At 37.4% G+C, this 14,369-nt stretch overlaps 1 protein-coding gene across 2 annotated transcripts; it reads right to left on the minus strand.

Moving 5' to 3' along the window:
- Nucleotides 1-383: 383 nt before the first annotated feature.
- Nucleotides 384-11,013, minus strand: LOC117307205 (galectin-8-like). 2 transcript variants are annotated; one of them, XM_033791888.1, is made up of 9 exons: nt 10,575-11,013; nt 9,238-9,279; nt 8,766-8,854; nt 6,575-6,779; nt 5,845-6,006; nt 4,603-4,725; nt 3,624-3,715; nt 1,575-1,755; nt 384-890 (listed from the first exon to the last, which is right to left on the minus strand). In XM_033791888.1, the coding sequence occupies exons 2-9, from the start codon at nt 9,262-9,264 to the stop codon at nt 744-746; spliced, it is 1,026 nt and encodes a 341-aa protein (XP_033647779.1). In that variant the 5' UTR covers nt 9,265-9,279; nt 10,575-11,013; the 3' UTR covers nt 384-743. The 2 variants fall into 2 exon arrangements, with proteins under 2 accessions (XP_033647779.1, XP_033647788.1); XM_033791897.1 differs by lacking the exon at nt 10,575-11,013 and adding an exon at nt 10,314-10,459.
- Nucleotides 11,014-14,369: the final 3,356 nt, after the last annotated feature.

Consider the following 14,369-nt stretch of genomic DNA (forward strand, 5'->3'; position numbering starts at 1 on the left):
CCATGTTGTCCACAGTGCCATAACAAAATATTAATTGAGATGAGCGTTTGAGCGCGTCCCATAATTTTTTAACAACAGAGTTACGAGATAAACTAAACAGATTACGTCTTTGATTTAAAACATTTGTGAACAAGGTACGTTTTAAACAACTGAGGGAAAAAAAACGAGAAAGAAGAAAAATCTTCGAACCGGTTGACAGTTGTGGGTGTGCGTTGGGGGGGTCCTTTTTGTAGGAGTAGGGAAATTGGTATTCCCATTGGTTGACAAAAGAAATAAAAATAGGATTAGAATATTTAAAAAAGAAAAAAAATTATTTTATCGATTAGAAGGGCTGATCTTTATTTACACATGGTGTGTATAGGCTCTAGTAGACATTTTCACACTATTTATTCACAGATTTTTCTAAGAAAAAATAAATTTGAAATCAGACTACAGTATAGTAAGAATATCATGCCTGTGGCAATTACTACGTAAACATAGAAGTCAGAGATGTCGGGAGAAAGGTCGGTGAAAAGTTTCCCCACATACCCTTATACCCTTACAAAGGCTATGCCACCAGGGGTGGATTTTACAAAGAGTTAAGACTAGTCTTATCTCGAGTTAGGACGAGATACTTGACCTAACTTATGACTAGCCTTAAGTTGTTAATATCTAAAAGGACTAGTCCTGAGCTAGGACCAGTCCTAAATCTTTGTGAAATCTACCACAGGCCCACCCTGGAGTCACAGATAACCAAACGAGTTTCAGTTGAACGTGATTTGTGTAATTCTCACATCTCCTTCTATGCCCAATGCACTGATGTTCTGAAACGGCAAACGGTGCTGGTATTCCAGTAGGTGACTGCCATTCAAAGCTACCTTGAACATTTGCTTGGTACACAGGAACATGATCTGGAACGAAGACAAGACAAAACATCATGAGAAACGATTACCGGTCACATTAAAGGGGTTGACTTGCAGTCTTGTATTTGACTTTGTATTTGCCGTTTGTTAATAATCTGTTTTTCATAATAATTGTTAAAGATTTCGCGATTCGACCTTTTGAAGCGATGTTTCCTTTGGTGTATTCTGCGGAGTTGCAGCCCCAGCAGTTTTACGTTTTTTTTTTATAGTCATAACTTATCTCATCTTCCTTGTCAGATCATTTGACTTGTAATAATTAATTATCAAAGTTAGTTATTTCATTAATTGACTAGTATTTCTGTTTTCTTTTTTTCCTCTAAAGGCACTCCACAACAATAAGCCTTGGCTTACTGGGATAAGCCTCTACTGTATTCTGTTATGTACTGTTCAGGGTGGTTTAAATGCTATATTGAATTGAATGTTCAACCAATTCAAATCAAATCAAATGAGCTTTCCTTTTAAAAATATTGGCTGAATGATAAACTTCATTACCCATGATATCATATCACAAATTATATAATTTGTAATGTTTGTTTTAACTGTCTTTCCAAAGACGTTTTTATTTATTTTATTGATGTATGTATTTTATTAACTATGTACATGCATATTATAGGCCTATAGGCTATATATATGGTCAATAAATACAAGTACATATAAATATCTAATGCTTACTTCATAAGTTCCATTTGGATGGAAGGGGAAGTGTCCGCGGTGTTTGATTTCATTTCCGTCCCATCTTGTGTTGCGCAGTGTGTTCAAGTTGATGTACTGCTCACGGAAACGAGGGTTAAACTGCAGTGCCACGTCACTTCTGGGGTTGGTTGACATACCGCATTGCAAATTTACATGAAATCTAAGAGTTAAAACAGGATACACAAAATACATTATCAAAAAGGAAGGGTCGAATGTATTACATATTATAGGTAAAGATAAAAACACAACCGACACTGGGGCCGATCTTAAATGAGGACACTATTGGTTCTTACTCAAAATAATTATGGCATAAAACCTTACTTGGAAACGAGTAATAGGGAACTGTTGATAGTGTAAAACATTGTGAGAAACGGCTCCCTCTGAAGTAACGTAGCTTTCGAGAAAGAAGTAATTTTCCAGTTTTGAGATCTCGAAATCAAGCATCTAACAGCACACAACTTCGTGTGACAAGGGATGTTTTTATTTTATTATTATCTTGCAACTTCGAATTTTCACAGCTTCGTTATTTTATGCATATGTTGAGATACACCAATTTAAAAAGACTGGTCATTGACAATTACCAATAGTGTCCAGTGTCTTTAAACAAACTATTACAAGAAGGTTCAACATTAATCATAAGAAATGTATAAAGCGACAAAAGGCGCTGATGGCTAGGCCTATATGGTAAGTTTTTGAGATAAATCTAGTTTCATGAGAGTAACAATTCGATGGCAAGCCACCACTTTGAAGAGTCTTCGCACGTCCGGACCTTTAGCTATACAACCAATTCCATAGCACCAAGGGTTATCACTTCCGTAATTAGCAGTGTGTACACAAGTTCAAAGCTGACATGTTTTTTTATTTTTGTTTATTTAACGTAATTTGTATTGAAGTTTTAATGTGACTCTTTCACTTTGTTATGTAATCTCGAGTGTTTGTGCAAAACATTCCGTGGAAAGCATTTCTTGGATTTCTTATCAAAACCAGACGTGCCTGACATCTCCGAACGAGGACCCTGAACATGTAACAACAATAATTTTGCAATTTTTCTCATTTTAAAGTTTAAATTTAACCCTTCCATTTGCATAGTTGCATATCATTTCGTGGAAGGGAAGTCCTGAACTTTAACCAGACTAATTGCCTAATCGCACCTCCAAAAGGGGGACTTCCACGGTAATTTGTAATATATTTCATAACAGCAAGTGTTTACTTTTGATAACAAGTTAATAAGTGACCATAAAAACTTACTTCGTAAATAGCACCAGAGATCTATTGATCTTACAAAACATTATTAGAAACGACACACATTGAAGTAATGTAGCTTAGAGAAAGAGGTATTCTTTCATCGCAAAATGTAAACCTGAGAAAGGCATCTGAAAGCACACAATTATGCAAGAAGGGTGTTTTAATTTGCTTGCACCTTCGATGACAAATTGATTGAGCCCAAATTGCCCTAGTATTTGATTGTATTTATGCATATATGTTCCACATCAAGTGAGGATACTGGTCTTTGACAATAACCGAAAGTATACACTGCCTTTAATATAAAAATCAACTCCCAAATCCTGTGTTTGCGGCGAGTGACGTCATCTACTTATACACCCCCACCCCCACAGAACTCGAGAAAGTATTGAGGGTAAAGTGCTAGCACACACCGGGGAACGGATAAACAAAAATATTATATTCTTTATCCCCGATGCAAATTTTACCATCTACTAAATATTTGCGGTAACCACTGCTAAAATACAGGAATCGAACTGCCTCTAGCTACCGGAAAATCTCGGTGGTCTAGTTGGTAAGACACTTCTCTATATATGCAAAGGTCGTGGATTCGAATCCCACCCGAGTATAAAACATTGAGAGAAACAGCTCCCATTGAAGTAACGTAGTTTTCGAGAAAAGTAATTTTCCACGAATTTGATTTCGAGACCTGCGATCTTTTTCACAGTACTCGGGAAAGTACACAGTATACATTCTTATAATATCCACAGTGCAAGTTTAAAAACATGTACATGTACTTTTACTAACCTTGTCAGTGGATTTGGTTTGACTGTGACTTTGACCACAATAATCTTGCCGTCTTTCATACCGCCTGGGATCATGGCTAAGTAAGGCACTGGCTAGAAACAGAAACATAAAGGACAATGATAGCTTTAGTGGCAGGGCAACTACAAAATGTCTCAACAGAAAAACTACGCCAAAAACAAAAACAGTGACTTTCATTCTCAGCGGTTTGAAAAGGCAGTGGACACTATTGGTAATTACTCAAAAAAATTATTAGCAAAAAACCTTATTTGGTAATGAGTTAATGGGGAGCTATTGATAGTATAAAACATGGTGAGAAACGGCTCCCTTTGAAGTAACGTAGTTTTCGAGAAAGAAGTAATTTTCCACGAAATTGATCTCGAAACCTCATAATTAGATTTTGAGGTCTCGAAATCAAGCATCTGAAAGCACACAACATCGTGTGACAAAGGTGTATTTTTTTCTTTCATAGTTATCTCGCAACTTTGACGACCAATTGAGCTCAAATTTTCACAGGTTTGTTATTATTATGCATATCTTGAGATACACCAAGTGAGAAGACTGGTCTTTGACAATTACCAAAAGTGTCCAGTGTCTTTAATGTTGAAAACTATTGAAGACGATCAGAGCATACTGATCGAAACTTTTATTTGTCAACCACTATTTTTTCCAGAACCAACACGACTCAAAAGAGATTTTCACATGGTATTTGAGCTTGTGGCGTAATATGCAAGGTGTCCAATCCGTTGGTCTTACTAGTTGTAAATATTCAGCCAGGAAATTTGATTATTATTGTTTGAAGATTATTTATTGGAAACAAAAAAAGTTTATAGAAAATGAATAAAAACGATTGGTATGCTCACATTAAACTTTTTTGAGAGGGGGGGGGATCCTACTGGGTGTTTTTATTCGTTTGCTAATTTTAACCTTCTCGGAGTTGTCTTCTCGAGAAAAATAAAATTATTTTAGAGTTAATAATTACCGGATTGTTGACTGGCTGCGGTTGGCTTGGGTACTGCGGCTGCGCAGGAGGGTACTGCGGCTGCGCAGGAGGATAGTGCGGCTGCGGCTGCGCAGGGGGATACTGAGGTCCAGTTGGTGGATACTGTAGAGACAAACAGAGAGGGAAATTCACTTAGAAACAGTTACAGCAACAGTTTCTTTGTGTTTGAATCTCATTTCTTTTTTAGTTTGTAGGCTATTATTGCAAACATTATTCTTGCAAATCGATTGTAAAACATCGACACAGGAGAATTATAAACATGTAAAAATAGAATTTATTAGTGATTGTGATGTGCCGTCAGCTACACAGTATAGGGTGTCACTGTACAAAGAGAAGGTATTGGTTATCACTCTAAAAGATTAATGGCTATAACCACTTTTGGTTTGAAGTCTACATAAGCGTTCGATAGTATAAAGCATATGAAGAACATTTTACTTTGAAGTAATGAGGGCCTGTAAAAAAGATATCTGAGAAGCGTCACTGTCAGTAAGGCTTTTCAGATTGTGTATTAAACAAATATTAACTTAAAAACTGACTTGGTAATGAGCATTGGAGAGCTGTTGATAGTATAAAACATTGTGGGAAACGACCCCCTCTGAAGTAACGTAGTTTTTGAGAAAGAGGTAATTTCTCACTAAAATAATAAAAGACTTCTAGCTAGAAGTCTTTTATTTCTATCTGAAAGCACACATTCAAACTCGTCCATTACAAGGATGTTTCTTCTTTCATCATTTTCTCGCAACTTCGATGACCAGAGGAGCCCAAATTTTCACAGACTTGTTATTTTATGGCTATGATGGAATACACCATTACCAAACGTGTACAGTGGCTTTAACATTACAGATTATTCTTCCAGCGTGAACATCGCTACTGGTTTTCGGCGATATGTCAATAACGCGACCACGCACACCTTTTGAAATTTAATGATCACATGTTACGTTTTAATGTTTACAATCTGCATTTATAGGATAACCAATCAAATGTTTCCAAAACACAAATCCTTTGCTTTGCAGTTGTACGTGGATAATTACAGCGAAGAAATTGCTCTGTTTTTTTTTCTTCTTTTTTTCTCAAAAACATGACATCTAATGAAGCTAAAACTTCTCAGATAAATCTGCATACATCTTCATTCTCAGTGAGTAGGGATTCGTTTCATGACCAAACAATTGATCATTACAAAAGGTATCAAAACCCTTTTTAACCAGACGGTGTTATACTTACAGCGAATCCGGGCTGTGGTGGCATCGCAGCAGCGGGAGCAGCCGGTCCTTCCATGCGTATGTTATACACACGCAGCTCACCATTAATCATGATATGTGAGATACGGGGGAGCTTTTTGATGTAGTGAGGAGAGCTGATAAAATGCACTCCGTTCACTGCGATCTGAAAAGAAGAAGAAATCAAAAGTTGTGTTGTTGTTGCCACTTCGCCTTATCATATTTGATTCTGAAATTATGAATGGAATAAAACGATACCCCCCTGTGATAAACGTTGTCAAATTCTCTGCAAAAGGTGTCACCGTTTTGTAAGATAACCCTCTTAATATTAAGCAGATGATTCAGAATTTTAAACGAAGAGGGACTGTTCTTACTAACAAAATGTGCGTTTGAGCCTAGTAAAGAATGTAAAATGCAAAATATTGACACCTTTTTTTATTGCTTGTTCTTGTTGTTGCTTCTTGTTAATAATAATAATAATTATTATAAATAAATAAAAAATTAAGGGGCGGGGGGGGGGGGGTGAGGGTGACCACACAACTCCACCCGCTCCAAATGCACAGAAGTACATTTCTGTATTGTTTATTAATTGTCTCAATGCACAGTTTATAACAAAATGTGTAATAAGTTGCATAACGAAATCGTTTATACGGTCGTGGTTCATTGTTTTGATAATAACATATATATCAAACAAACTGCACACAATGCACAAAATAAACTTCTCACACCATCACCTTAAACTGATGAGCCTCACACAGAATGATCATCTCAAAGTTCTGCCCCTTCTGAATAACGTTCTGGACTTGCAGAGGCTGGCCCCAGACCTGTTTCTTTAAGTGGTTGACAACGACCAAACCTTGCTGGTAGGATGGGCTGAAAGCCAGGGCGATGTCATCCATTGGGGCCTGGTTCAGACCACAGGTCAGATTCACGGTGAATCTAAAATGACGGACAGAAACATTTTCCTTTAACGGTGCAGTGGACACTTTGGCATAAAAACCGACTTGAACAAGCATTGGAGAGCTGTTAATAACACTGGACACTATTGGTAATTGTCAATCTTCACAGTTGGTGTATCTCAACATATGCATAAAATAACAAACCTGTGAAAATTTGAGCTCAATCGGTCGTCGGCGTTGCGAGATAATAATGAAAGAAAAAACACCCTTGTCACACGAAGTTGTGTGCTTTCAGATGCTTGATTTCGAGACCTCAAATTCTAAATCTGAGGTCTAGAAATCAAATTCGTGGAAAATTACTTCTTTCTCGAAAACTACAGTACTTCAGAGGGAGCCGTTGCTCACAATGTTTTACACTATCAACCTCTCCCCATTACTCGTTACCAAGTAAGGTTTTATGCTAATAATTATTTTGAGTAATTACCAACACTGCCTTTAAGAGAAACGACTTCCTCTGAAGGTATTTCCAACTTTTTGGGAGTCTGTGCGGCAGGCGTCTGTTTTCCAACAAGGTTGTTTTTTTCTTTAAAAATTCGTTTCAAAAGGTGAAAGCGATATTGAGATATCGCCAAAGTTCCGAAGTGGATTCAATTTTTTTGAGGTAAAAACTTATTTATTTTTCCATAACCAACCTACTTCGATGTGAAATGTTTCTAATGCCTATGTCATCGAAAGCCGAACTTCTAGCACTTCTTATTAATAGTAAAATTGTATTGCCGCTAATCTAAAGATTGATGTTGACGAACTTTCCCTTTAAACACTGCCGCATTTGAGAACAATGAGTATGGGGACATCAGGCGTTTTTTTTTAAATTTTTGCTAGATATACAAGAACACAATTACGGCGAACAGTGCAAAAGGACAGCGCCCTCTTTTGAATAAACCCCATTCAGTCTTATGTTAATTTTTCGATGACAGATCAGTCTACAGGTCACGGAAAGATAAGAAACTCATTCAGTTACACCCAGTGAAATTTATGACGCCAATGTGTCAATAATGAGTGAGTTATCGGTGCCTGATCAAAAAATGCTGTCCATGGCTGTACTGTAAAAGGTATTTTACGGTGATATATTATACCAGACAACAAGCGTGCCGTAAAGTTTACAGGGACCGTCCACATAAACGGTAATGTTATGCGTTTCCCAGTTAAAGAAATAGTGTAAAATTTACACTTGATTCCCGTAGGCCTAAAAGGTGCATTTACAACGGCGACAAAAGCCTTGCAAATCAACATAACTAATGGATTTAATAATAATAATGGATTTATTGCTCATTATTTTTTTAACAGAGAAATCCATCGCGCTAGTGCTGAAACACCTGGTTAATGTAGAATAACTGTTACAATAGCTATCATTACTTCTTACTAAGTACGTCATTATTAAATTCAAACAATGTATAGGCCAAAACATGAATCAAGGAAGTGCGTTAAACTTAGCATGGTATGGCAAGTATTAAAAGGCAGTGGACAGTATTGGTAATTAGTCAAAATAGTTATTGGCATAAAACCTTACTTGGTAAAGAGTAATGGGGAGCTGTTGATATTAAAAAAACATTGTGAGACACGGCTCCCTTTGATGAAGTAACGTGGTTTTCGAGATGAAGTAATTTTCCACGAACTTGATTTCGAGACCTTAGATTTTGAGGTCTCGAAATCAAGTATCTGAAAGCACACAACTTCGTGTGACAAGGGTGTTATTTCTTTCATTATTATCTCCAGTGTATTTAAGAAATAGATTAAGTACAAATAAATAGGCCTATAGTAAACTTGCGGGTACACAATCATGTATCCATTCTCTTGTGTGCGAGTGTTTGCTCTGAAAAGAGCCAATGTGCTTGCTGACGGTTTGGTCAGTACTCTGCTCGTATAGTTTCCCGATATAGAACTTATTATTAGTAAAGCATTTAAGATTAATTCCAACCCTGACCGAAGTACATAATTTGATTGAATGTTGAAGTGATATTTTTACCTTGAAGCATGAGGCTCCACGTAGCCCTGGATAAAGAGCGTTTTCCCCGGGCACATCTTACCAGGGATAACCCCCGAGTACGGAATCATCTGCAACAACAAAATAGCACATTAGATACAAAGTTGTTGTGGTTTACTTAAAAGCAATGTTTACCTTCTTTTGGAACCGATAGATTGTGTTAATCCTTAAAAAAACGTAGTTGTATATAATAAAACTAACTTGTGAAAAATAAACTTATTTTCCGCATAATATTTTAGAGATTATTCAAATCAGACACACTTGCCAATCATTTAAAACCATATGACCTATATCTACCGTTTTCACAGGCTTGTAATGATTCAAGATGTTTTTTTAAGAGAGTGACTGGTTTAATGCAATTAATAATTACAAATAAAAACTTATACAAAAAATGTTAGCCATATTCTTTTGAAGAATCTGCTCAACTGTCAAATTTAAAACTGGTGTCACTTACTGGGTTTGATGCAATTACTGTTGACATGATGATCGCTGTTTTCTGCAATTGAGGAAAAAAAATCTTTAAAACAAAAGTTAATGTGTGGGGTGAGGTCATCAATCCGAAAAGTATAAACCAGCAAATGCCACGTGATACCTTTGAAACAAAAGTATATAAATAATCGGTGGGCCTGTTCGTGGGGTCAACTATACGAAAAGTATAAACCTGCAAATGTCACGTGATGCACTTAAATACAAGGGTATCATATTATCTAGTTAGGCCTATAGCGAAAGATTTGACAACCTCATAATTTCTGCTTGAAGTCATTGATGTAAAACTACGATAAACAACATTTCTTTTTTGTACCGGTCATCCATTAGTGATCGAAGTGGTTGTTATCAGAGATAATAAAAACAAACTCAAGATCACGCAAGCCCCAACCTTAAAGTGGTGATTAATGATTGGTCACACTAAACAAAATCATTAAATAAATTATCATTAATTGATACTCGTTAATATCGTTAAGTTTAGCATGTTTCAATCTGTTTTTATTTTGATGTCAAATCAAATGAACGTGTGTGAATGAAGCTACGTTCAGTGACGAAATATGGGCCCCTTATTAAAGGACACGGAGTTCGAGTTGGTCTAGGCATGGTCTAGGAAAAGCTTACACAAATATGCCTGTAAATTGCATGGTTCCCTTTTACGTCGTGAAGTAACACGCACGCCAATTTGTGGAGTCAAGTTTTGGGGTAGGGGAGGGTAAGGTTCAATACATGTTATCATTATTATTATTATTATTACACCCCCTAACTTGCACACGCCCCCTCCAAGTCACTGTCACATGTGATTTGGTGTGATTATTGGAAAGTGAAGTATTGCAACTCTTGAAGCTTTTGGCGACTCTGCTGTAACGCTACCTAATAATACACAAGACATTCGTACACTAGGCCTACCAGCACGGCATAGGGCCTACTTGTCATTCCCTTTGACGTACATTTCCCCGTTCTCTACGCCTTTCTGGAGAGTGAGACGACACTCTACTGACAATGACATGGTGGCTACATGTTTTTAAAATACATATCCATTCTCACCAATAAAATACCACCACCCCTTCGTCACCTTTGAGTTTTATATGTAGGGCAATTCGGTTAGCTATACTGTACAAATGTACGTTAGTCGTAGTAGGCCTACTGTTGGTTAATTTCCTTTCCTTCCACCATGGTAAAACTAGCCAGTCACGTCTTTACACCCTGCGCAAGTCTGAATGAAAACCTAGCATGTACACACGGAACAAATTGCATTAATATAAACACACTGAATACAAAATGGCGGACTAAACATGTTGTACTTACGGAACACACTGTCTTTATAGGAATCCTTGTAATAGTGTGTAGTCAGTTGTGTCCGGTGTCCTTACAACCACGTACAGGGTTTATTTATTGTCCAGCTGATTACCGATAGGACTCCAGGTATTGCGTAATGCGGTATTTACACTCCACCTGCCACTCCCCTTTAAAATGTTGGGTACATACTTCTGGCTTGGGGAAAAATGCAGTTAGCGGGCATACGTGCTAAAACGAAACTATGACGTACCACGGTACTCGTGTCACGAGATATTATTGTTTACAATGCCTCTCTCTCCCTACAGGTAGCTGACCTTGAAAGGCCCGTGTGTTACTAGAACTCGAAGCCTACTGATATAGAGTCAAGGGCAAAGATCATATTTACCAATGGTTTCATTCGATTGATCAACCAGACTGTGAATAATGTTATGTGCAGTTTGGCATTGTGTCGTTGTTGCTCGAATGCGCCACACGGTGTAACAAGCCTAGATCCCGAGGCGTCGATATGTATTGCAATGCTTAGTCATTGAAATTTGAGATAACATTATTGAGATTTGAATTCCATAATTTTCCATAATTTTCCAAAGGCGTATCGCAACACATCCCTCCCATTCATACTTTGATGACGACTTTCTTGTGAAGTATAATAATTTAGCCTTTATTTACTCCCCCACAATTATATAACACTATTTATAATAAAGATCGAGAACGCAAGGCTCGGCGCAGCGGGGCCCTTTAAGCAAACCCCAGGGGCGGGGAAGTGGGGAGGGACACCGAAACGCATATAAGCTCACTCTGTTAATCGAAATGATTATAAAAAATGGTTTTTTTTGGGGGGGGGGGGGCAGTACCCCAAATAACTTTCAGGGGAGTGTTTTCCCTTTCCCCCTTTTTAGTTGTGAAGGTGTGAGGGAAAAGGCCAAGACTTTGCTCCGTCTTATTTCTTTACAATAGTTTCCATAAAGAACATAGGCCTACTGCGTTCCGCGCGTACCGCTTATATAATATAGGGCACAATGTCTATGCATTGCCTCAATTTAAAAAAAAACGATCTAGCAAGACGGTTAAATCAATTTGTACCAGTTGACAGCCTACGATCAGTGTTTTCCGGATGTCTGAAACTTTTATATAACGTATTGTACACGCCACAACTTTTTTTTTTTTAAAGGAGAGGAAAAATGATGCACCCCTCCTCCCGTAAACACTTCTGTTATTTAATAGTAAACCCCCCAATATACTTGTGTTATTTGTATTTAAATAATAAACAACAAGGGAAAGGGACCGAGTGACTTTTAGACGCTTTGGGGTTTAACTTTTGTCAGATATTAATTCCATGTCATACTGGAAGTTTTTTTCTGTTTAAATTAATCTCGCCTGAAGTAAAATAAAGTCTGTTTCTTTATATTTTATTTTTCAGACAGTACATGTATATAACATCTTTTCCTTGAAAATAATGGATAAATTATATTGTATGTAGGCTAAATGCCTATTTGGTTTGCATACTATATGCAAAATACTATTAAACACTCTTTATTTCAATTGCAAAAAAGAGCGAATCAAAAGGTATAATTGTATTATGTGATGCAGCCAATTTACCAGTAGATATAGTCCCACTGAAAACGGGAAGAAATTAAAAGCCTCCGATCTTACATTAAAATAGTTTAAAATGCAAGCGCAACTTTTGTTGAAATCCCCCAACGAGTTTTACGACATTACATTGCAATTAATATGGTTTGTACATTTTTCTACAAAAAGAGTTTTCAGATTAATGTTAAATTTAGATGATATTTAATCAAAATACCAATAGCAAAGGTCAACATTTGAGTGGTGCAAAGTTTCCTCTTTGAAATTTACAGACTTATTTGTTTTCGCAGGTATGCGATGACGTCATATACAATGATATTTGTTATTGATTTAACGCGAGGTTAGAGACTTGTAGTTTTCCCCACTTTCATGATGATTCTATCTATTGGAAAATTGGTGCATCACAAAACGTCATTTGACCTTGGCGCCCCTCTTTAACCTAAACCTTTTGCTGCCGCCACCCCCTAACCTCCCCTACACGAAACAAGAAAAGACACCCATAGGCCCTCCCCCTTTAAAACAAAAAAAACCCAACACAAACCCCCCCCCCCAAAAAAAAACAACCAACAACAACAAAGAAACAAACAAACAAACAGACAGACAGACAGACAGACAGACAGACAGACAGACAGACAGACAGACAGACAGACAGACAGACAGACAAACAGACAAACAAGTAAACAAACAAACAAAGACCCAAGACAAAAGGGGTTTATGTACAGACTAAAGACCACACCCTGTAAAAATAAATAAACCCATTTCAGCAAAGCTTGTTGAGCAGTTGACACAGAGTAAAATGTCCATGTGTCACAGTTTATGATTGGCCATAATTTATGATTGACCATAGTTTATGATTGACCATAGTTTATGATTTGCCGGGCCAAGTTCTGCAGCATGCAGTTTGTCAAATGCCAAACTGTAGCTTCCATAAGCCAGTTGAAAATAATGCAAAGATATAATGTGGTTTTAAACCCGGACTTAATGGCACAACTGTGCACAGAACTTTCTGTGTACTGTATAGATCCTTTGGCCCATAAACTATCACACTGCAAGCTAGCCCTATATGTGACTCTTCCTCTGTGCTGTACACAGTGAGTGAAAGGCCCCAACTGTGGGCTGGCTTAGTTTACTTATCATTATGAACCACAGTGGATGGTACCGAATGGTCAAACAGTAAGAGGGTTAACTGTATACATGTACATGTATTGTGTAGATCCATGACGTCATATTGCATGCTGGCACAGTTTATGATATTTATCACAACACGTTATTCTTACAGCACACACATCCTTGAAGCTAAATCAAGGCGGTTTGTAACATTATTATCTCGGTTCATCATACATACTTGGACCAATCCTCAAACTTTCTTAACTCCCTAGGGTGCATAGTGCATACAATCTCAATCACTTAATATTAAGGCCAAGGAGTAAAAACCAAGAAAATACTGCGACAGCCCCTCTCATGCTCCCAATGATACACCTGGGTGAAGAGAAGTATTTATGGTTAAATGCCAAGGACATAAATGTCTTAACCGAGAATCGAACCCATCCTCCAGTGATTCAGCGATCAGAAACCGCCTTTGAAGCGACAGACCACTTGGCTACGACATGTTTTTTGAAGAATTCAAAATCACACTGGATGATGGTGGTAAGACAGTAGGAGGGTTGACTGTGTACTGTGTAGATACATTCAACACATATCATATTGCAGACTGGCATAGTTTATCTATCCCTCAAAACCAGTGAATAATAAACATGGACATGTTCTACCCTGCTCATATTTCATAATGAACTTCTTTAAACCTAAATACTTATTACAATAGGACGACACCGCACTGCATTTTCAGTCATCCACAAATAAATTCAGCTTCTGAAATTTTGTCATAATTGACATTCATGATTTAGGGGAATCGGAGCATTGACTCGATAATAATATCACACTAAATTTGTAAGATGCCCTTTCCCCTGACCTATGGATTTGGGTTCAGCTCTAATTGAAACAAGGCATCAAAGAAGTGATTTTAGAGCCTAATTTGAATAACATTGGTTCTGACTCAAACTTATAGTGATACTCCAGTTTGAGCTTTTCACACCGAATACAATGTTGGAATGTCAGAGGATTTGGAGTAAGTTATATTGCATGGTTAGCAAACGCTGCGCACCTGCAACAGACACTGCTTTCCTCAACGAGAAGCTGTTGACCAGGAAACATCACTACAAC

The sequence above is a fragment of the Asterias rubens genome, chromosome 1 (assembly GCF_902459465.1).
Source record: "Asterias rubens chromosome 1, eAstRub1.3, whole genome shotgun sequence".
NCBI classification, from domain to species: Eukaryota; Metazoa; Echinodermata; class Asteroidea; order Forcipulatida; family Asteriidae; genus Asterias; species Asterias rubens.

Coding starts and splice junctions, on each gene's coding strand:
- LOC117307205 (XM_033791888.1), bottom strand. CDS start 9,264: ATGTCAACAGTAATTGCATCAAACCCA. Junction 6,780..8,765: donor GTGGAGCCTCATGCTTCAAG/GTAAAAATATCA, acceptor CCGTCATTTTAG/ATTCACCGTGAATCTGACCT. Junction 3,716..4,602: donor CGCAGCCAGTCAACAATCCG/GTAATTATTAAC, acceptor TTCTGTTTCTAG/CCAGTGCCTTACTTAGCCAT.